This window comes from Trematomus bernacchii, unplaced genomic scaffold (assembly GCF_902827165.1).
Source record: "Trematomus bernacchii unplaced genomic scaffold, fTreBer1.1, whole genome shotgun sequence".
Lineage (NCBI taxonomy): Eukaryota > Metazoa > Chordata > Actinopteri > Perciformes > Nototheniidae > Trematomus > Trematomus bernacchii.
The window spans coordinates 27,644,781-27,666,494 of NW_022987739.1; the positions used below are offsets into that span (position 1 = coordinate 27,644,781).

The 21,714-nt window shown below is 40.7% G+C and overlaps 1 protein-coding gene across 2 annotated transcripts in view; it reads right to left on the reverse strand.

The window, feature by feature from the left end:
• LOC117495311 (diacylglycerol kinase beta) overlaps window positions 1–21,714 on the reverse strand; it is a 133,906-nt gene that overhangs the window by 19,666 nt on the left and 92,526 nt on the right. For both annotated transcript variants that reach the window (XM_034146503.1, XM_034146504.1), the window contains 2 exons: window positions 12,360–12,450; window positions 7,109–7,310 (listed from right to left, as the gene is read on the reverse strand). In XM_034146503.1, the coding sequence (XP_034002394.1) occupies window positions 7,109–7,310; window positions 12,360–12,450 (293 nt within the window). The remainder of the gene's footprint in view (window positions 1–7,108; window positions 7,311–12,359; window positions 12,451–21,714) is intronic.

Here is a 21,714-nt window from a genome sequence, read left to right on the forward strand (position 1 = left end):
CCATCTACCTATCTGTCTATCCATCTACCTATCCGTCTATCTATCTATCTATCTACCTATCTACCTATCTACCTATCTATCTATCTATCTATCTATCTATCCATCCATCCATCCATCCATCCATCCATCCATCTATCTATCTATCTATCTATCTTTCTAATTGCTAAAAAGAAAATCTGCATGTGTTCTCCTCACCTGACATGAAAATCAGGTGTTTGCTTGCTGTCTAAAACTAGAGATAGAAAAGATTTTGCATCAAAAAGAGGGATCATTTACAAGAGTGATGTGCAGGGGGGAAATACAATAAAGTCAAACTGAACAGAAACTAAAACTTGAATAAGGTTAACGTTACTTTTATCTGTATATTTCTTTTAATATTCTGTGTTTTTTCAATCGTTTTTGGACATTCATGAAGTTCACAGAGTTCTGCAGCTTCACGGACAACACATGTTTGTAGGATAACTTCACTTCTGAAATATTGCAGTCACAATATAATTATAATATTCTTTACTGCATGATTATTGTGGCCGAAATAATTCACAATTACAATATTATTAAGATATCTATTGACATTCTGGCAAAGATTTAATAATAATGCTCTCAGTCAAATGTATCTTTTGTGACGCTTTATATCACGGACGATTTACAAAATATAGTTATTTAAAAAAGGAGAAAAGAGGCTTTGTAACCAGATTTAAAGTCCTTTTTAGCTTATGACCGTCTGTTGTCCTTTTGCAGGTGACAAAGAGAACGTTTATGAATTTAACATTTTCAAAATAATCTCCCAATAGTGGTTGGTCCTTATTTAATAAGATGAGTCATGCTGCTTGACATTTCTGACTTTTTGAACTGAACATGACTCATCAATTCTTTCTCTAAGTGGGTCAGAAGCCTGAGACTGAATATTTAAGTGTTCATCTAAGAGAATAAAGTGATGTTCATCAGAAAGCAACTGGAGAAAGATGAACAGAAATGAAAGGGATAGAGAAATATGTGTCTTTCCAGTTTTAGGACTTACTGTTCAAACTGGTTTATACATGCAATGATTAAAATGACTCAAGTGACTGTATAAGAACAACAGCTACTATAGGCTGTCTCTGTGCGCCTGTCCCAGTTGTCGTTCTTGTCGGTTTTAGTCCGTGCAGAACAAAAAGCAGAGCGATCCGCAGTGACTCAGAGGACTGAAGTTTCATCACTGAGGTCAGAAGAGCCCAGGGCGTCTTTCAGTCACTCTGGGTAACCCTGGCTGATTGCATTAACTGCAGCAAATGGATTTAAAAGCTTTAGTTTATTGCGCCAGAGAAAGCAACTGCCATAAACAATTAGGTGTATGATAAACATGCAGGCACGCTACACACTGACAAAGGCACGCTAGTGTACACACTGTAAGAGAGACGGAGGCAGATACCTCTCTGAAACTAGAGCACTCCTCTCAGTGCTGTTTCCAAATAGCATTAGCAGGAGAAGCTAATGTGATAAAGGTTAACTCCTGAAGGACAACTCTGCAGAACAAAGATTCCATCAGACACCGTATAACATGCACCATGTGAGTGGATTCACACAGAAGTATTTCGATGTTTGAAACTAAAAGAGGTTCCTGTACTTTTATACATGTAAAAAATGCATATACATGTGTGTGTAAAGTGCAAACACATATAGCTTAACAGGCTTTTTTTGTCTCATATGGAGAAAAGAGAAACCTGGGGAAATGAATACTGCAAAAATTATCCTTTATATTAAAGTTGGCCACAAAAAAAGTAAACCCCTGTACATGACAATTTATTTTTGATAAACATGCAACGTTGCAATTCAATGCAATATAAAAAAAAGCAATAATTCAACACATGTTTGGGTTGTGGTTGTATTAATGGTTCAACATTTTTACATGTAGCTCCTTCTAACAACGTTTTTCCCTTTTAATTAATCGGTTGATTGCGCTATGATTAACGATTTATTGTTTGATTTTAAAATGTGAAAAGATACACCCGAAAAACACTAAAAGGGGACACTATTCTTCGTTCGTCCAACACTCCAAAACCCAAGTGATATAAGACACAGAAAAGCCTTTTTTCTTGATAAATGACTAACACTATACACCAATGAAATCCTCGTATCCTCTAATTAGTGGAGTAACCTTCTCATATACGCATTACAATATACAACATTAGCCAAAAACGAATGTAACATGCCCACGGCAGCATTTTGGCCACGTTTAGGCTGCAGCGTTTCCCAGCATTAGACACCTGATGGTAACGCACATGATTGGATGAATGCTTTTACTCTTGGCCTTTTTGCTCCTCGGTTTTAAACGGACCAACATGGAAGCTCGTTTAGAAACCATTTCTCCAATATCACGAGAATAGTTCATCAAAATGTGTTTCTGAAGACATTACAGGTGAGAAATAAGTCATGCATTTACTAAAACTGTCTTTATTCAACATTGACAGCAGGTAGAGTTTCTAGAGGCGGCCCCTGATTTGCATAAAGTAGCCTAGACCTCAACTTTATGTAAATGGGGAGCTCAAGCTGCACCGTTACCACAATGCATTGCACGTCGGCTCACATAGACAACACCAATTAGTTTAAAGAGACGAAAAACGGATCATGTGGACACGCATGAACATTAACCCCTGAATTAACCCCTTTCCCACAACAACAACGACTTAAATGTTGACCTAATAACACTACAGGGCTGTTAGATTGTATGACGATGTGCAGGGATAATGTTTTTTTATGGTCGGCACATGTAATGAGATCAGGAAAATCCTTGTACAAGTGAGGACAGCATGTTGGTTACACTACTTTAAGAAGCTGAATTAGGATTACAGCTCGTGTTTACGTCAAGAGTTAAGACTGAAGGTGGAAGATTTACACGATGAACAGAGTCAATGGCTGCCGAAGCTTCCCCATGTACACTGAGAGGAAACTGTCTGCGTGCACACAGCGGTGTGAGACGCCTGATCTGTGTGCTGTGGCTATAAATAGACTATTTGGAGTTGTGAAGGCTTTAGAGCCATCAGCTAATGGGGCCTTAAAAACGACCACTTTGTGACGTGAACTGTATCTACTTAACTGTACTGTGTGTGTCTTCAAAGTCACACAACAGCACAATTAAACTAATGGATCAAAGCAACAACTTCCATGTTATGTGAGGTAAAATAACGCATTTGAAAAGGGAATAATAAACTGTTCACTATAAATAATCTAGATATAGCATACACATAAACTGAGATGGATTTCTTTAGGTTGGTCTTTTTAACGGTGGCTAAAACACATCTTGCTCCGTCCACGTCTGACAAGATCCCAACATTCGCTTTAAACGGGCTATCCAACAATTTAAGGGTCTTGACTGCAGTTTTTTTTGCATGTTAATGGTTTGAAAAGGTTAAAGTTCCCTCCAGACACAACGCCTCCATTGGACTCCTTTGTAAACTTCAGGAACATAGTGACATCATTATGTAACACTCTCTATTGGCTTGCGCTCCAACACATTGTACGTGATAGGCTAAGGGGTGGGACTTCTCTAAACAGCTGACCAATCACAACAGAGCCTTCCAGCTAACCAATCAGAGCAGACTGGGCTCTGGTTTCAGACAGAGGGTGAAAAGAGGTGCTGCAGTACGGCCAGGATGAGAAAAATAAAGAGCTTAGAGTCACAAAATACAAATATGAACCAAATATGTCCTCTTCAGCATTGAATCCCATCCAAAGCGGAATATATGATGCAATCCGCACAGAACAAAGGAAAGCAACTGAGGACAAATGCTATATTTAAACAAAATGTGGAAGGCAAGACATTAGGAACAAGGATGTGAACTCCGCAGAAAGAGGAAACAGAACTTCATTAGAGTAGCGATGCATTCAGTCAGAAATATACAATAGTTTAAATATCTTTCCCAAATGATACTTAAAACATGCAGTATAAGTTCAAAGACTTCATCTACATACAGGTAAAGTCCATCACCTCACAAACACCTTAAAAACGACCCTATAATAGACACCGCTGTTGTTTCTTACGCTACATTTCCTTTCACCATGTCTTCCCTTTTCTTCCGTCTTTTTGCTCTTCCTCTCATCTGGTCTTTACTTCAGTATAGCCCTGAGATCTCCATGGAAACAAGGTTTGGTTCAGTCATCAGGGATGTAGAGAGAAGTGAAGAGAAAGAGGCAGAAATTGGATGATCGAGAACAAACCTTGATGAGAGCATTAAGTGGCTTTTATTCTAAGGTTTGGACATTAAAAGCAAACCTAACCAGCGGCTGGACGTCACTCATCCTGGAGTTATTTATGGAGAAAACATATACTGGTAAACAGTTTAATTTTTTTTTTGAAGAGCATATATAAGTGGTTCTCAATTAAGTTGGCTTTATTGGCTACCAATTTGCCCATAACTGAAAAAAGGAATACAATTCAACTGTATCCATTTAACCTTCATCTAGTTTAAACATGCAAACAAATCAGCTATAATATTATGTGTTAAGATACATATACGAATATAATATTCTTTAGATGTTCGTGCTACTGGTGGCTTTTTTTCTTGTTGCTGCAACATATAAAATCCCTGATGAAGAAGAAGGAGTAGAAGAAGAGGGAGAAGTTTGAAGAGAGGAAAAGGAGAAGAAGAAGAAGAAATTGTGATGTGAGAGAAGTCCTTGACTTGATATAAACCCTGTAAGTCACATGTGCGCACGCATCAAGGACCAAACTGTTCACTCGACCAAGAGGCATTTTGAGGAAGAACATGACCTCAGAAAGAAATTACACAAGAGTTAGGTAGTGAAATAAATCTATCTATCTAAGGAAACTTATAGTACATTTAAGGAAGTTCATCAACCATTTCATATTGACTTCAATAACGCTATAGGGACTGGGGAAGTTTTAAAAAATATAATCAAAGCATCACAGGCCAATATATTCTCGATTTGGTTGAGCTCCAAAAACATTAGGATTTACATTTCCCAAAATGCATTCATCTTTTCGTCAAAACCTTCCTATTTTCTCAGTCTTGAAAAAGCTTGAGAGCCACAGAAGAAATTGTAAAACACTTTTCTAAGGCAAAGTCTTACTCCTTGCGATGATTAAACTGACCAGCATGTGTACAGTAGCAGCAGATAAAAGATACAAGTTTATCTTTTAACACGGCCTGGACATTCATTTGAGAAGCCCTGAGGAATAGCAGGGGTCAAAATGTGCTTTCCAAATTCACATCTGTAATTTGAAAGATGCTTCTGTTAATGAAGGCCACAATAAAGTGATTTAAAAATGTAACTTTAAGAGTCAAAGGCCCAGCTGTGATGGAGTGACACGCTGGGAGAGTTGAAATGTAAGCAGATGGTTAGCAGTGTGAAGTAAATTAGAAAAATAATACTGTTTTGTAGATTAGAGAATACATTAAAAGGATGTCTGATTAAGAAATAAATAATCAGATGCAAACATTATGTACCTAGGCAACAACAAGGTAATGCAGGCATTTTGAAAACCTGACTGGAAAATGGTTTCTCTCATAAGGACGAAAAACTACCATTAAGCTTTAACTCCTGCATAAGTACACTTTAAAGGGCCCATGTCTTGCTTTTCCGGTTATTACCCGTCCCCTTGTGTGTTATGAAGGTTTTTCTGCATGTAAGCGGTCTGCAGAGTCACAAACCCTCAAAGTACACCCTGTAGAGAGTAAAACTCTAACTCAGAAAATACCAGTCTATGCTGCCCCAGAACGCCTCGTTGGAGATTTCTCTTTTTCCATTGTTTACTTCCTGGGTTCTGTGACGTGTGAACACCCAAATCAACAACAAATGACCGGATTGGACCAAATGGACCAATCCGCTGAGCACCTCACACACCAGGATCCTTTGGCTAACTAACAGGGAGTCCCCATTGACTTGCATAGAGCTCCCTGAACGCTGGTAATAGACGAGTTGGGATGGCGGAGAAATGCTCTCCGCAGACCCATTCTCACAGCGTTATAAACCTTTTTCTAATACTCAATATCAAGCCACACTTATTGTTTTTACTTCAGCTGTGAGTGTTTGTGTGTGCTCAGGATGAGTTTCGCTTGTTCTCTCTGTATCGCCGACCCGGAAACCTGTCCGCTCCTCGCAACAGCTCGCAGCAGCGGCGAGCAGCAACGAGCCTCGCAACGAGCCCTCGCAACGAGCCTCGCAACGAGCCTCGCAACGAGCCTCGCAACGAGCCTCGCAACGAGCCTCGCAACGTCCCGACCAATCAGAGCACACTGGGCTCACAGGGAGGGGGGGGCAGGAGCTCCAACAAGCCGTTTAGGACAGAGAGTGAATACACATACTATACAGAGATGCTGTATGAGAAACCAATGTGAGTTTGGAAGAATTGCACAATATAAATCTATTCTAGTAGACCTCAACAATGGAAATATGATCAGTAGAAATGGCCATGACATGGGACCTTTAAGTCAATTATAGCTGCAGAGAGAAGTGAATAGAAGGTAATAATATGAATCACACTTGTGCTATATTCAGTTCGAACCAAAAACAAGCTGCTGCCACACATTCAGGAACCAGTCAGACACCCTGCAGAGGCTGATTACTTTGTTTATAACCTTGATTTAAAATCACATCACTCAAACTACAGTGCAGGGTTTCCCACGGTGATATTATAGTGGTGGTGCACCGCCTGACCCTATTAGAGTCTAAAAATATGATTTTTTTTGTGAATGTAGAACAGAGTCTAAGGGTTCAATTAGTCACTCTCAGTTGGGAGCGTGTGAAGAGAAAGTCACCGTACGAGCAGCACTGCAAGCAGGCAGAGGTCATATTGGTAATAATAAACCACTAGCTGTACAAGTAATAATAGTCCAGGCTTGAGTTGAAGTAAGATTAAAGTCAGATAGAGACCACGTAAGTTTTTTTTTTTAACGTTGTAGTCTGTCTTGATTGCACTAGAGTCTCTGATCGGATACAAAGAAGAGCCTAAAAAGAGCACATATTGACATCTCTAAATCTTTGCTTGCTCTTTATAATGCTGTGGCTGAAATACATTTAATAGTATTTGTTTAATAACCAAACACACTGTTGCTTCGTTCATGATGCAAAGTTGAAATTGCACAGTCATCATTCATCTGCTTTGACTCACCTTGCATGCAGAATTTGAGTTCTTTTGCGTCCGTGACGGTGCTGGCTGGCATCCGGTCGGGAACTTTCTTGCTCATGCGGTTGTAGTTCCTCCTCTTCTTCGACTCGCCCCACAGGTTGGAGCCGCCGTGCATGCTGGGAATGTTGAGCACAGCTATGCCCTCCAAGGAGGTGTTGCTGAGGTCCAAGATGATACCGTCGCACTGAGCGGAAAATTACGAGAAAATAGAGTAAGACAGAAAGATAAGGACAATGAAAAAACATATAAGACAGGAACAGCTAAAAAGTAACAGATAATACATAAAGTTATGCCCCCGTTTGTGCACTGAAGCTGTAGGATCACAAATGCGAGGTTATATATTACATTAGATTCAGTTTGCAGACGCTTTTGTCCAAAACCACTTACAATACATGTATTCAAACCAAGTGGAAGCAAGAGTGAGATATTATCCAGATTTGTGAGTGTATCCCTTTGAAACAAATAAGTGTTTTGAGATGTTCTTAAAGAAACAAGAGACACTGTACGTAAATGCTAGCAATGGTTATTGAGTTGTACACTATAACAAGTTGGGTTGTAGCCCGTAGCTCAGAACAAAGGACCAAGATTTGTGACAAAAAGATCATCTAAATGTCTAGAGGCAAAGGAGCCCAATGCTCTGGCAGGGATGTAGTGGTTGACCATAGCTTTGGGGGAAAAGCAGGTCCCTGAACTGAATGCAAACAGCAACACAGCCAGTGTATTTCAGGGAGAATTTGAGTATTGTGAAAACATTTGGAAAGGTTGAATACAAGGCAAGCAGCAGCATTTTGTATCAGCTGCAGAGGTCTAGTGGCAGACACCTGGATCAGCACCTGTTTCTCCTATTGCTGCAATGTTTGTAGACAACATCATTTTGATTGACAGGGTCAAGGCCACCGTGGTGTTGTTAATGGTGATGGACTGAGGTGAAGGAACCCTTTCTCCTGAAGGGACACAAGCTCATTCTTGTCAGGGTTGAGTTTGAGGTGGTGCCTTGGCATCAATCCAAGATATCAGCCAGGCAAGCAGAAACATGTGCTTTCACCTGAATGTTGATGGGGGAAATACATGAATAGCTGGGTGTCATCAGAATAGCATTCAAGCCATGCCAGTATATCAAGAAACACGAAGGGATATCAAGTATTCCTGTGCAGATATGGAAGGGTAGAGGGCCCAGGATGGAGCCTTGTGGAACTCCTGTTATTAGAAATAAAACGGTTTCCATGAGCAAGTTGTCAGTGCAGAGCCTGATACGCTCAATCTTTTCAAGGTTGAGAAGAGGAACTGGTTGTTCACTGTGCAGCCTACAAGTCTAGTGTATACGTTTTAAAAAGAGAATAAATAGTTGGCTCTGGCAGAACGAAGAGCTTCGGAGTTAAAGAGTTAAAAATGATTCTTCTCAGTTGAGTTTTTACGCAAAAAGTTGGTTAAAACTATATTTTAGGGTCTTGGAAATACTAATAAAAGAGATACAGGTCTGTCATTTATGAAAGGACTAAGAACATATCCTGAGAATTGAGATATGCTGCTTACAAAGTGCAGGAGGTGAGAAGTAACAGAGAAGAGGGAATAGGGTCAAAAGGGTAACTTGTAGGAGTTGCAAGGTCAAGGACCCCCACAGCTGGAGTGGGGGGAGATAGATAGGAAGGTAAAGGAAGGTAGAGGGAGTAAAGCTAAAGAGGTTGAAAGAAGGGTGGATGGTAAGTGAGTGTGATCGATGAGGGTGAACAGCAGCAAAATTCTCCAGGAGGAAAGATGGATGGTGATGAGTATAGTATTTTCCGGGATTTCAAACAGAAGTCTGGAACATGAAATGTAATAACTTGTGATACAAGGATATGGTAATAGCCAGTTTCATATGATCCACCATGTGTTGCTTCCATCTGTATAGAAATCATATTATTGGGGAAGTTATTTTGGTAAAGTCATTCCTTCTGTTCCTTTCAATGCATTTCACTGTCAAATGCCATGAGCTTTGATGCGTATTCTTACATTTCTCTAGTTTCCAAACCTTACAGTCACAAGAGTAACTATGAATATATAAAACACGGGCTGACATTGTTTAATTAAAACTTTTGGTAAACCACATTGTTAAATGGGTCTGACAATTCTACTTTTAAGGTAAAGAGTGCAGGATTCACATGTTCTGTTGACGTAAGATGACACAGCAGCACCAGTTACACCCTGGGTTATTATCTAATGATTTAACTGGGATTTGTTCACAGGCTCTTCTAGCGTCTACTGATCAACTTAGCTGTACTGTATGTAATCACATTACCCGTTTTGTCTCACTGCCGTCACTGAAATCAATGCTGCTTTACAGCTTAGCCCTTCCACTTCTCTTCTGCCAGAAGTGTCAAGCACCCAGCTTTAGCTCTCTGGGGGTCTCTGATTGGCTGCTTTGTGTATAGCTCAACAAATCTAATCTACAGGGTCAAACAAAGATCAAGCAGCTTATTTTGTTCACCTCTGTTGGCTTTGACCTGTGATTCAATATAAGAAACTTAGTTATTAGTATAGACATTTACTGACCAGTTAAATGCAAACATATTTTCTGCCACCAGGAAACCACAGAGCATGTACATGATTTTCCCTGAGTGACATAGCTACATTTAACATCTAAGGTAATGGACGCCATAGAGATTAGGGTTGCAGTGTAATATTTGCTGTATCATAGAGTTAGATAGATACCCATGCTTGTACTCCCTTTTCACACCAGCAAGTTTTATTTTTTCCCTGACGCATTACTTGGACAGAGGCCAGATGTGCGGTTGTCTGAAGCCGAAAGCAACAACAAGGGCATTCAGAGCGCACAGACCTCCATCGAGGCCTTTCCAGGCAAGAAAAAACTGTTTGTATTCAGATCTGCTCCTAATCTGTCTCAGGCTATACCCTTCTACCAAGTTAAATGAAAATCTGACAGGTGGTTTTTCTGTAATCCTTCTGAGAGACAAACCGAGCAACACACCAAACCACAAACACAACATCCTTGGTGGAGGTAATACATATAAATTGGCCGAATGTCAAATCATACTTTATGATATGTACACTCTTGGCCTAACTCTGAATTATATTGTGCTTCATAGCCTCGTCTAGACTCATCAGATAAGTCAAACGGAGAATTGCAGCAACACATTGCTGTGACTCAGCATGCATGGTTGATTCTAGCTGTGTCAAAGCAGCATAATGCGTGTGTGTGTGTGTGTGTGTGTGTGTGTGTGTGTGTGTGTGTGTGTGTGTGTGTGTGTGTGTGTGTGTGTGTGTGTGTGTGTGTGTGTGTGTGTGTGTGTGTGTGTGTGTGTGTGTGTGTGTGTGTGTGTAAAACTACATAACACATAGCAGCCTGATATTGAACAGCTCTATAAAGTGTTTGGAGAAGTGTTCACACTGCAGTTGTCCGTACCTATCCTTAACAAGTGATTCAATATTCCGACCAATTTATTTTAACAGCCCTCATAATAATTTAGATTCACAAGAAAATGTCCCCTAGTTTTGGCTGTAAAATAATGAATTAAATTGCATGAAATAAAATATGACTAGTAGCTGGAAATGTTATATCTATGTAGCTAAGTAGCATGCTAACATGCATGTTAGAAGGGCAAACTTAAGGGCATGTAAAGATCAACGGTCTCCTAGGACTTATCTCACAAACAGTAGCTTCACTTCACTGTTAAATGTGTTAAGTCCTGTCCTCCCTCGTTGAGGTCATAGTAATACAAGCCCAACAATTAATGCAGCTGCTTCACAGTAAAAGCTGTGAAGACAACGCCTTCACTTTAACCCTCCCTACTGTCTCCTGGCATTTATTTTCTACACCCGGTGGTTTAGCACCTCTCACTAGGTGCCCTCCAAAAAGTTTCCTGCCTGTGCACGTCACATGACCCCCCTTATGATCTGCTACCTGCCTACACAGTTGTCCCTCAGTTTCTTATTAGAGATGACGACCTTACATGGAAACAATAACTCTCTGAGCGGTAAACATGTCATCATCGTCAGTGTATTCTCAGGAAAGAGCTGTTTCACAACCAGCAGTATAGAGCATTTCAGAAAGTATGTATAGAAGCCTTTAAAGAGAAACCATAACTGATGGGTTCCAGGATAATGTGTTAGTCACAACATACAAGGTTTTCTGAGTCAGATAAAATACAATCCAAGTGTTTTTTTAGAAAATTGCCCACAGTCAAGAGGACTAGGCTTATAAATCCTTGAGATTCAATCAGGCTGACAAATTCTGCGCCAAACGGGAGCATGGTTGATATATCACACATTTGCCTGTGTACTTGCGTGAAAAATAAAATGACTTGATTATTTGTTCTCTGCTGAGTCTGAGTATTAGATACATATGCCATGGTAACTTTGGAGGAAGTAACATAAATCAATTTCTTAAGTTTAAAACGGGATTATCTCACATAATGCAATGAGAAATACTATGTTTTGTTGTTTTTATGTCAATTGCATACCACTAGAGCACCATTTATATGTGTATTAATCTACCATTGAAAAGTCATTTCAAAAACATTTCTGTTTGTGTTTTCCGACAATAAGATAAATAAAGAGTAATGCAAAGTTTAATGTTTAAGAAATAAAGGAAATTCATTAACTTGAGCTAATGAAATCCTAAATATTTCAACAAAAAATGAAAAACAATTAATTTGTTTTGCTTTTTTAAACATATGGAGACAGGTTGTTCGCTATTTTCCCAATGCTTTTTGAAACGGTGAGTTTATCGAGTGTTTTCTCGGAGTCTTGCTGTGCTTCAAGCGACCATGGTGACAGATTATACTGCGCTGTGTGACAGAATGAGGCAATCAGTAACTTTATGGAGCATTAATCTGATGGTGTACTATAAATAGCCCACCTTATTAATATGAGAAAACTACTTTGTTGTGAATATCTGCAACACATTAAAGAACAACAGCATCTAAGAGTCTGTCAGTAAAACGGTGGAAAAAACAACAATCTTGACATGTAGTGTACACAACATGTTCCATATTTAACTTTTTCATCATATATATTCTCAGGTATTTAAATATATTTTCCATCTTTTTGGAAGACTCAGTCTGTAGGCTTGGCTTGACAAACGGTTCCTGAACAGCCCAAGTACGAAATGTGAACTGTGTGAATATAATAGCTCCCACTGCTCCAAGTAGTAGATGGTTTTAAATACAGAGAGTACATTTGATAGTGGGCCAGTGCTTTGTGACAATTACAAGATTTTCAGACTTCAACTCACCTCCACTTCTATGCATTCGTTGAGTTTCTTGCAGGTGGCCGATATGGTCTCAGTGGTGCCGAACTCAAAGTACCAGAGCTTGTTCTTCATTCTGAGGAGAAACAGAGGACAGACATGTTTTTAGACAAACATATAAAAAAAGATTGGCTTTCACACGAGCACAGTGTTTCAAGCCTACAGCGTGACTTGCTTTCGGGTGCACTGGACACATATTGAAGCTGTCCGATTGCCTTAAGTCACGTCACATTTTGGATTTGACAGCCCTTGCAGCCATGTGACCACGAAGGTCAAAGCTCCATCGATGCATCCTCAAGCATTAAAGTGTAGATACTGGCCACTGGAAACACAGCATCTGTCCTTCTGTTGTCCACGCTTTCATTGAAACAGTCCACACAGTCGCCTCAGTAAACATATGTTGAGAGTTGAAATATCCACATTGCCTCTGGAGGGGACACAGGGTGAAACATTGCTGGTGGAGACTGTATGATAAGGGGAAATATTTGTGTGATTCACAGCACTCGAAAGCATGCCACAGGACTGACTCAACAGCGGTTAATTTGTGCCCTGCAGAGGGTTTGTCAGAGGTGACCCGATGGATGCCGCGCTGTTTACGTCCCGATGTCGTTTGGTGCAGTTTTGGCACAGGACGGTGGCTGAATAACAAAGTCAAGGTGAAATCTCTGCTGGACAGGGGAGTTCTCAACAGTGATAAATGATGGGAAAACAACTGGTGCAGCAACTGAAGACAAGTGGAGGTAAAGGGAATCATGTCACAAAATGAATAACTATTATAAGTGCAGGACCATAAATTGCTATTAGCTTATTTCCATCTGTGCAGGTACACAATGAACAGACACTAAAAACATAGCATTGTCTCTATCACACCAACAATTATAATAACAGATCAATGCAAATACCAGGAGATTGATCAGTAATACTTTACAATTACAATGCATTTACTCAGGTAGCCCACACTGTTGTATCTGTGCAAATAGCAATAATTTGGATGCATCAATAAAGAAAACACTTCCAACATCTTTCCACTATACCTCACACCAACTTAATTTACACAAGAGTCGGCCAGATTCGGACTGTTATGGCGCATTTCCATTGCAGCGCGTAGCTCGCTTTAAGCGTGCCGTGTCGTGCCGTCCCCTTTTTTGGTTGTGCTTCCACTAGGCCTCGTTCCGGCGCGGCACGGCGCGGGGCCACTTTTTCCCCTCTTTTCTGGCCCTAGAAAATTGTGGTTCTATCGGGGCCAACAAACAGGGCTGAGTCGGGCTGAGTATGCTAAACTAGAGAGAGGAGCGCTGGCAAGAGGGCTAGAACTACAACAAGATGGACATATTTGACCGTGATTTAATTGTAATACACGTTTCAAAATGATGCCGAAGTAACAACATACTGATACCGGTTAGTAAAAACCATGAATTAATGCTTTGTCAAGTCTGCAGACAGACGGCAGGCGAAAAACCTTTTAAAATTCGTGTTTTTCTAGATGGAGATTGGCTAAGCTAACGCAGTATATGCCCCGACCGTCCACACTCACAACAACGGCCTATACAGACATAAATAAAGCAGCGACTGTATTCACCATGACACAGGCAGTCTGTGGTGTGTACTTGTTTAACTTTTGTCGAGTTTCTGAACATATATAAGGAGCTGTGAGCTCTGAGTGCTCACAGCTAACGGCTGTGTTGTGTTTCTGGATTTCTCATTGAAGATGACGTCACGGCTCCGCCTACACTGCGTTACTATAGTAACTACCCCAGTTCCTAAACTGTAATGGAAGCGCAGCATGAAGTGAGTCGGCCCTGTTAAGGCCCAACGCGGCCAAGCCGTACCGAGCCGTACCGAGTGTGGCCGAGGCCGACCGTGTAGTGGAAATGCGCCATTAGAAGTGTCTTTGGCCCTAGTCAGAGACTTTCTATCAGTTCAAGCATGTTTATTTGGAAGGAGAGCCATTTGGTAAGAGAAAACACTCCGATTGGCTGTCGGGGGAGGGGCAAATGTCCTCCTTTTTATCTTGGGCCGTCAACTGCCTCCTGGTCATGACTTCAAAGCTTCCCCATTTGACCCTTTTTGATCTGTTGTTTTGAGAGATCACAATCTTTGAACAGACTGGGGTTATCGACTCTCCCCTGCTATCTTATACAATATGAGTGTTAGAAAGAGAAAGGAGTATCTAAAGCTTTAACCGTAAGTCTACAAAATGATTTGTAAAGGCTGTACTCACCCTTAAAACCCAGAGAAACCCTACAAACATCATAACTGATGTCTCTACAAAGACAAATACTTCATAGATCATTTGACAAGCTGCTGATACTGATAACACAGCTATTGCCACAACAGCTCAGTATCATGTGGGCAAACCATTAGTCGCTTTCACACCAAGTACTTTGCCGTACTTAGTTCCCAGCACTTGGTTCCCCCATGGAACTAAGTACAGATCGCGTTCACACCGGAATAAGTTCCCTGAGGGAAGATTACGCAAATGAAGCCGCTGACGTCACTTATTCTGCTTTGGGTTTACTGGCAGGCCGCAAACAACTTCACGGCGTATACTGCCACACGAAGTCCCCGGCCGGAAGTCCCCGGAGTTGGCACCTCCTCATCTCCACCGCTCCCATGTTTTTTTTTGTGTTGCCATAAGTTAGTCTCTCTCCGTTGGTGCGCTGGGCTAATGCTAATGCTAATAATGCTAATGCCAGCTAAAAAGATCTGGAACTAGAACTTTTTTTTGCTAACCTTTTCAGGAAAAGGTTCCAATTTCTGATTGGCTGGGCGAATTGCATACCACGCCCCGTAAAACTCGGAAGAGTTTTGTGAAGCCGCCATTGTATTTGCTGGCATTAGCATTATTAGCATTAGTCCAGCGCACCAACGGAGAGAGACTAACTTATGGCAACACAAAAAAAAACATGGGAGCGGTGGAGTGATGAGGAGGTGTCGGCGTGCTGGCGATTTACTTGGAAGGCCAACTCCGGGGAGTTCCGGCCGGGGACTTCGGGTGGCAGTATACGCCGTGAAGTTGTTTGCGGCCTGCCAGTAAACCCAAAGCAGAAGAAGAAGAAGTGACGCCAGCGGCTTCATTTGCGTAATCCTCCGTCAGGGACTTATTCCGGTGTGAACGTGATTTACTAGATAGTTCCGGAACTAAAGATTTCCGGGGAACTAAGTTCCGGGAACTATTCCCGGGAAAAGTACTTGGTGTGAAAGCGCCTTTTGCCACTTTGGCACTGAGAGCAATAAGAGGACACTTAAACACAATCAACCTAAAGAAATATTCACACCTTGCGAGAAATATTTATATTTTCACTCATGTACACTCAAATAATCAGGAGGTAAATCTCAACATGAACTCAAAGCGTACTACAGACTTCAAACAAAGCATTCAAATAATTAATGATGTTTATTGAAACCTAAATGTCTTAAGCCGCTGCACTCGCTCACATGTTTTTCTCCTCGCTAATTGTCTTTCTGTCCCTTGTTCTCTGTCTTTCACCTTAATGCCTCCCCAGAAACCTCTGCCGCTGTCAAATCAGGGGATTATGAGCATATTTGAGATCACAATTAGGAGCAGTTGCGATTCTCAATGAGGCGAGCTGCCTAAACTCATTAAGCTGCTTCCACTTGAGACGGTCTGTAAAAAATGCAATTAACTCATGTTTTTTTCCCCTCTCGTATGGACACAGAGTGCAACAGGGAGACAAACTACTTTTTATAAGCCTTTCCTCTTTTATTCCCATGTTTATGCACCACAAATGCATCATCTTTAAAAAATTGGGTATTTATCCAATTATGGCAGCATGTTTTATCCCATTTTTAGTCCGATTGTAACGCTGTTTCCCGAACAAAGCAAAGCACTTATTAATTATTTTCATCTTAAATGAATGTAGTTGCTATGAAAGATAATGTCTCTTTCTCCTGGTGGATATACAACTTTATCTAAGAGAGAAAGAGATTGGCTTTTATTCAGTGAAAGGTGAAACCATGAAAACACTGTTAAGCAAAGCTCGAGGATACAACACTCTATCTGTGTACTGTAGCAGCTATCTCTCCCCATTGTGCCCCTCCCTGCAGATAAGCATCTCCCTTAATCCCCAATATGAGCAGTGACCTTATGACCCCCCCTCCACCTCTTTCCTGCCCCTCCTCTCTCTCACACATTTTGCATTAGGTTAAAGAGGGTGATTTTTGACGTTGCTTTTTAATGGGACACATCCGCCCTCACCCAGTGGAGAAATAAACTTGGAGAGTTTAAAGTAGAAGTAATACTGAAAGTACTCTGGTACAAGTAAAAGTACTGCATTCAAAATCTTACTGTGTACAAGTACAAAACTATTGGCCTTAGAATACATTTAAAGGGAACCTGTTAGACATCTTTTGTGTTGATTATAAATGACAATTTTCGAATTAATTTAGGTCTATATATATTCTTTCGATTTATGAATATGTATTAAATTAAATATTCTGAGAATAGTTTGGATTTATTGTTATCAATCAGATGATCAGCTGTTATATAAGGAAGGGGTGGGTACAGTCTTTGACCTCATGTTACACTGATCATTTTGTTTATTTGTTTGTTTAATTTTATGGAAGAAGTAAATAAATCAGCCAAAGAAAGGCAAAGAAATCAGCCCCTGCAGAGTTTTATTTGGACGGTTTTAACGTGTGAGTCAAGAAGCGGAGCCCTGTTAATGTGGCACACTTTTAAATATACTACAATGTTTTTGGGGAGTTTTCCCTTTCTTGTAGTGTGAAGAAACCTCATAATGCATTCAGTATTTTAAATGACATTTCCTTGGGCAGTTTTGGATGGTTCAGGTGTTTGTGTTTTGTTCCCGAGCAACAACAGTGCATTTTCTAAATTTGCAGAAGCGCTCATACATGCCTCTCACTCTGTTTTTCTCCATAGCAACAAAAGTAGTCGTGTGATTCATTGTTAATATGGAGTATATGAAATATTGATTGATAGAACTCCATCTCTGCCGTTACTGTAGATGATGTGTAGTCACCTGAATTCCCAAAAGTCATGATTTATTTAACGGGTGATGTCTGGTAGGATGTGCCTACAACAGATATGCTGTTAGTGACTTAAGATAAGAGAAGTACTGTACATCAGAAAATACTTCTAGTATGGTCACTTCATTTTTGATATTGAGGAATTTACACAAACATTTAGAGGAAGAAGCAAACTACCACAAGCACTTGCAATCATTGTTTAGCTTAGTTTATGAAAATATTTGCAGCAGATGAACACAGAATAGCCACATATATGTTTTAAAGACTAAAGCAAGAATGAACATATATTTATATACATATTTAATGTATCCAGTCTATGGAAGCCTATTACCATTATTACCCTTATTTTTACCGTTGCGTTTGGTTGGCTACAGTAGATACTTTCCAGGTAAAAAAGTCCCGTTGCATAAAGGAACTGATGCATTTGATTTTCTAGGAAACAGACAAAGAAAGAAAATCCTCAAACTTAATCGACTGTAAAAGCAAAAAGGAAAGAAACACTGGCAGCTGAGTTTTGGGACAGAGGTCAAAAGGGGGTTGATATCTGATCTCTGCTAATCCAATCAACTGATAAGGGTCACTGAAATGTTTATAGACCTAATGGTGACAAAGGCCTAGGCTCCACGGGAACGAAAACGGGTTGAATCCGCATATTTCTCATGCGTATAGCCCTTTAAGCTCGACGACGCCGTAACGGAACCGTAGAAACAGACCCTGCAAACGACAACGGGTCCAAAGGTGGATAGATCTGGGAACGGAGCGCTCTGGGGGGTCCAACGGGGCCGTGTGGTCGCCTATACGGTCATCCGTTTCTGATAATGACGACGCAATAGCCCCGCCTCTCCCCACCTCTGCTGCTCACCCCCGCAAAAGTACACTGCACACAGAATTCAGATTATTTATCTTTATCTCGATATGGACATAAACGCGAGTGAAGTCTAATCTGACAGGACGGAGACACGCAGCTCCTCCCGCTGTGATGCAGCGGGAGGAAAACACACACTTCAAGTCAGATCATCACCCTTAGCTATTTTAATTACCTCTCAAACTACCTAAACTAGTTATAAATATGTTTATTTTTACTGTCGAGTCATCATTACTGGATCAGCTGCTGCATGAGACAGACACTGACGCTGTCAGAAGAGAGGAAAAAGAGACAGGCTCCGTGTATTTTATGATTATATATCATTATATCGTCGTTATTCATTTGTTTTAAAGCTCAATAAATAACAATGAAGACCTTTGACCGGCACTGTTATAATTTTGTCCGGAAGATTTAAACTTTAACACACGTTGACCGGCGAAAAACTCTGCGTGGATCCCTCGGCCCCCACCGCGGAGAATAAACAGAAGTGCAGCCATGACAACCATTCTTCTTTGCTGCTTTTGTGGAGGAAGTTGCTGCTTTTGTGGAGGAAGTTACAGCGCCACGTACAGGCTCGGCATATGTACTGCAGCTTTTCCAGCGGTTGGATGTAAACGGAGCCGTCTCGTGGAGCTTGACACAATCCGGTGTATATTGCGTGTGGGCGGAAGCTTTTTTGCGTTTGCGTTTGCGTTACTCCGATGCGTTTTGCCGTATGCGTTCCCGTGGAGCCGGGGCCTAAATTCATCGGGGCATGTAATGTAAAATGCTAGAAGTCTATGAGAAAATGACCCTACTTTTCACTTGTTTATAACTTCAGTAAACACTTTCTGGACAAGTTAATGGCTTCAATTGCAAGACTCAGGAATTAGGCCCCACTCACACGGGAACGTTTGCGTTTATGCACAGTATGCGTATTCAAAAAAGTCTTCCGTTCACATGCATTCGTTTCATTTAACGTGTCTGTTCAAACGAGGCAGCTGGAAACGCTGTAGTACATATGCCGGGACTGTAAGTGGCGCTGTAACTTCCGCCAAAATACACCAAAAGCAGCGAAGAAGAGCAGCCCGAGCAGCCCCGCAGCAATGTTGCCATGGCTACCCTTCTGTTTACGCCCCGCGGTGTATTTAGCAACATGTAGTTCATGTAATTCTCCATGTCCACTTGTTGCTGATGGTTGTGGTAGAGGAGCTGTAGATTTTGCACTAATATCTGTAGCATGGTCAGTAGCAGTAGCACTAGCAGTAGCTACTGACAGGAGGAAGTGTGTGTGGCGATTGCTGGTATTCAGCGGGATATAGTAATTTCCTCAGCATATGGATAAATGCAACGGGGAAGTTAACTGAAAGAAACTGAATCTGTGGATATTGCATCGACCGACCAAGAAGCACGTCTCTGTGGAGAGGACCCGCTCAGAAAAGAGAGATATTCTCTACAAACACCGGGTGAGATCCTCCTTTGTCAATATAATGGATCAATGCATGAAATCTGACTCTGTTTATTTTGTTTAAGGAGTATATTGGGCGTTAACAATTCTGGTTTGGCTTTTATAATATTATTTCATTCAAGAACCCCTTGTGCGTTTAATTAACACAGCTATTTTTGATAGTTGCTACAGCAGTGAGCAGGAGAGGTGGGGAGAGGCGGGGCTATCGCTATTTTTTCAGGAAATATTCGTATAGAGGTGATTACACGGACTCGGTTGACCCCCCAGAGCGTTTCGTTTGCAAATCTATCCACCTTGGGACCCGTTATCGTTTGTGGGGTCAGTTTCTATCGGCCTCGTGTAAATAATAGGGCTATACGCACGCGAAACTATGCAGATACAAGCAGTTTTCTCCTCGTGTAAACGGCGCCTTAGTCTCATTGCGTAAAGATATTACCCCATTTAGAGCTTAAAAAATTGTAAAATAATTACAAATGGGCGGGACTACCTTGTGATTGACAGGTAGCTACCACAGTGTTGTCCAGTCTAAATGTTTTCTGTGTTATCTTCTTACAAATTCAACCTTTTCACAGTTTGCCGTCAGCCAAAAATGTCTTGGTCAGTATTCAGTTTTGATAAGCTTCACCCTTTAAAAAAATAAATAACTGCACTTCCTCCACCACTCCTTGGTCCGAAAGCGTCCCACAAGGTTCAGTGTTTGGTCCCCTCCTCTTTCTTTATCCTCTATGCTCCCCCTTGGCAAAATCATCTGTAATCGAAATCCTCCAGTTTCACTGCTACGCTGATGACATGAAACTCAACATATCTACAAAAACCATCATCAACACAACCCATTCAAAACTCACCAACTTTCTCACCGAAATCAAATCTTGAATGCAAACAAACAACCTTCAAGTGAGCAGCACCCACGTTGCTTTCGTCCACTTCTTTTATACAGTCTATGGTCAGAGTTCATGATTCCAACGTGTAAAAAGGGCATTTTTTCTTTGATCAGAATTGGAAACATTTTCATTTTGTCAAGGTTGTGTTTATTTGTTTGCGTCATGGCATGAGTCGTTAGTACTTGTGTATTTTCTTTGACAAAAGTGTTCAATTTTGTGCTGTGACTGTTTGCTCACATGCTTAAATGTCCTTGTCAGTCCAACAGGAAGCAGAGTGAGTGATAGATCTTTCCATTGATACACATCACATTCTTCAAATATTCTGAGAGACGAGTCAGGTAGAAAAACAATTTTAAGTGTCAGATTATCCAAAAAACATATTTTTCCTCTCACCTGGAATGCTATTCGGCAATCAAAATTGTTTTCGCATGAGTTTCCAAGTGAAATGTGTGTCATCTCTCCAATATAATGGAATTAAATGGCACTGTGGTGCTCAAAACCAGAAATATGTATATTTGAAGAACTAAACAGCAAAATCTTTTTCCAGAAATCATGACCTGGTTGTTGGGAGTAATTTCATTTGAAATATTTGTTTCTTTCTTCCGAATTACACTTTTTGATTGTTTGGTAAATTGTGCCTCAACGTTAACAATAACTTGTACGTTTAGAAACGGGCGTGTAATGCATAGCTTGGTTCAGGGTGTATATTCAGATAAAATAAAACATCTTGAATCGTCAAATTAAAACCTGTCTGTTTCAGCTGCACCTTGGCTAATTTATTTTGGCTAAACATGAGCTTATTGTGAGCCACTTTGGATGAAAGCATCACCTAAATGAAATCTCCTTATCTGTGCATTGGTAGATTTGAGGCCAAAACCAGGAGAGAAAGATATGAAATTATTATATTTCTTTTTTCTTTCATCGTTTATCGCCATTCCTCACATTTCTGTTCAATTGCTAAATCTTATTATACCTGCACCGCTCTGCCACGTCTGATAAATGCACATTTGATGCAACATTTATTTTTTTAAACCGTGCTGAATTTGTTCCTTTACAACAACATAATTCCTCTTATTGTGTTCATGTATCCACACACACACACACACACACACACACACTCTCTAGATGTGTGTCCCC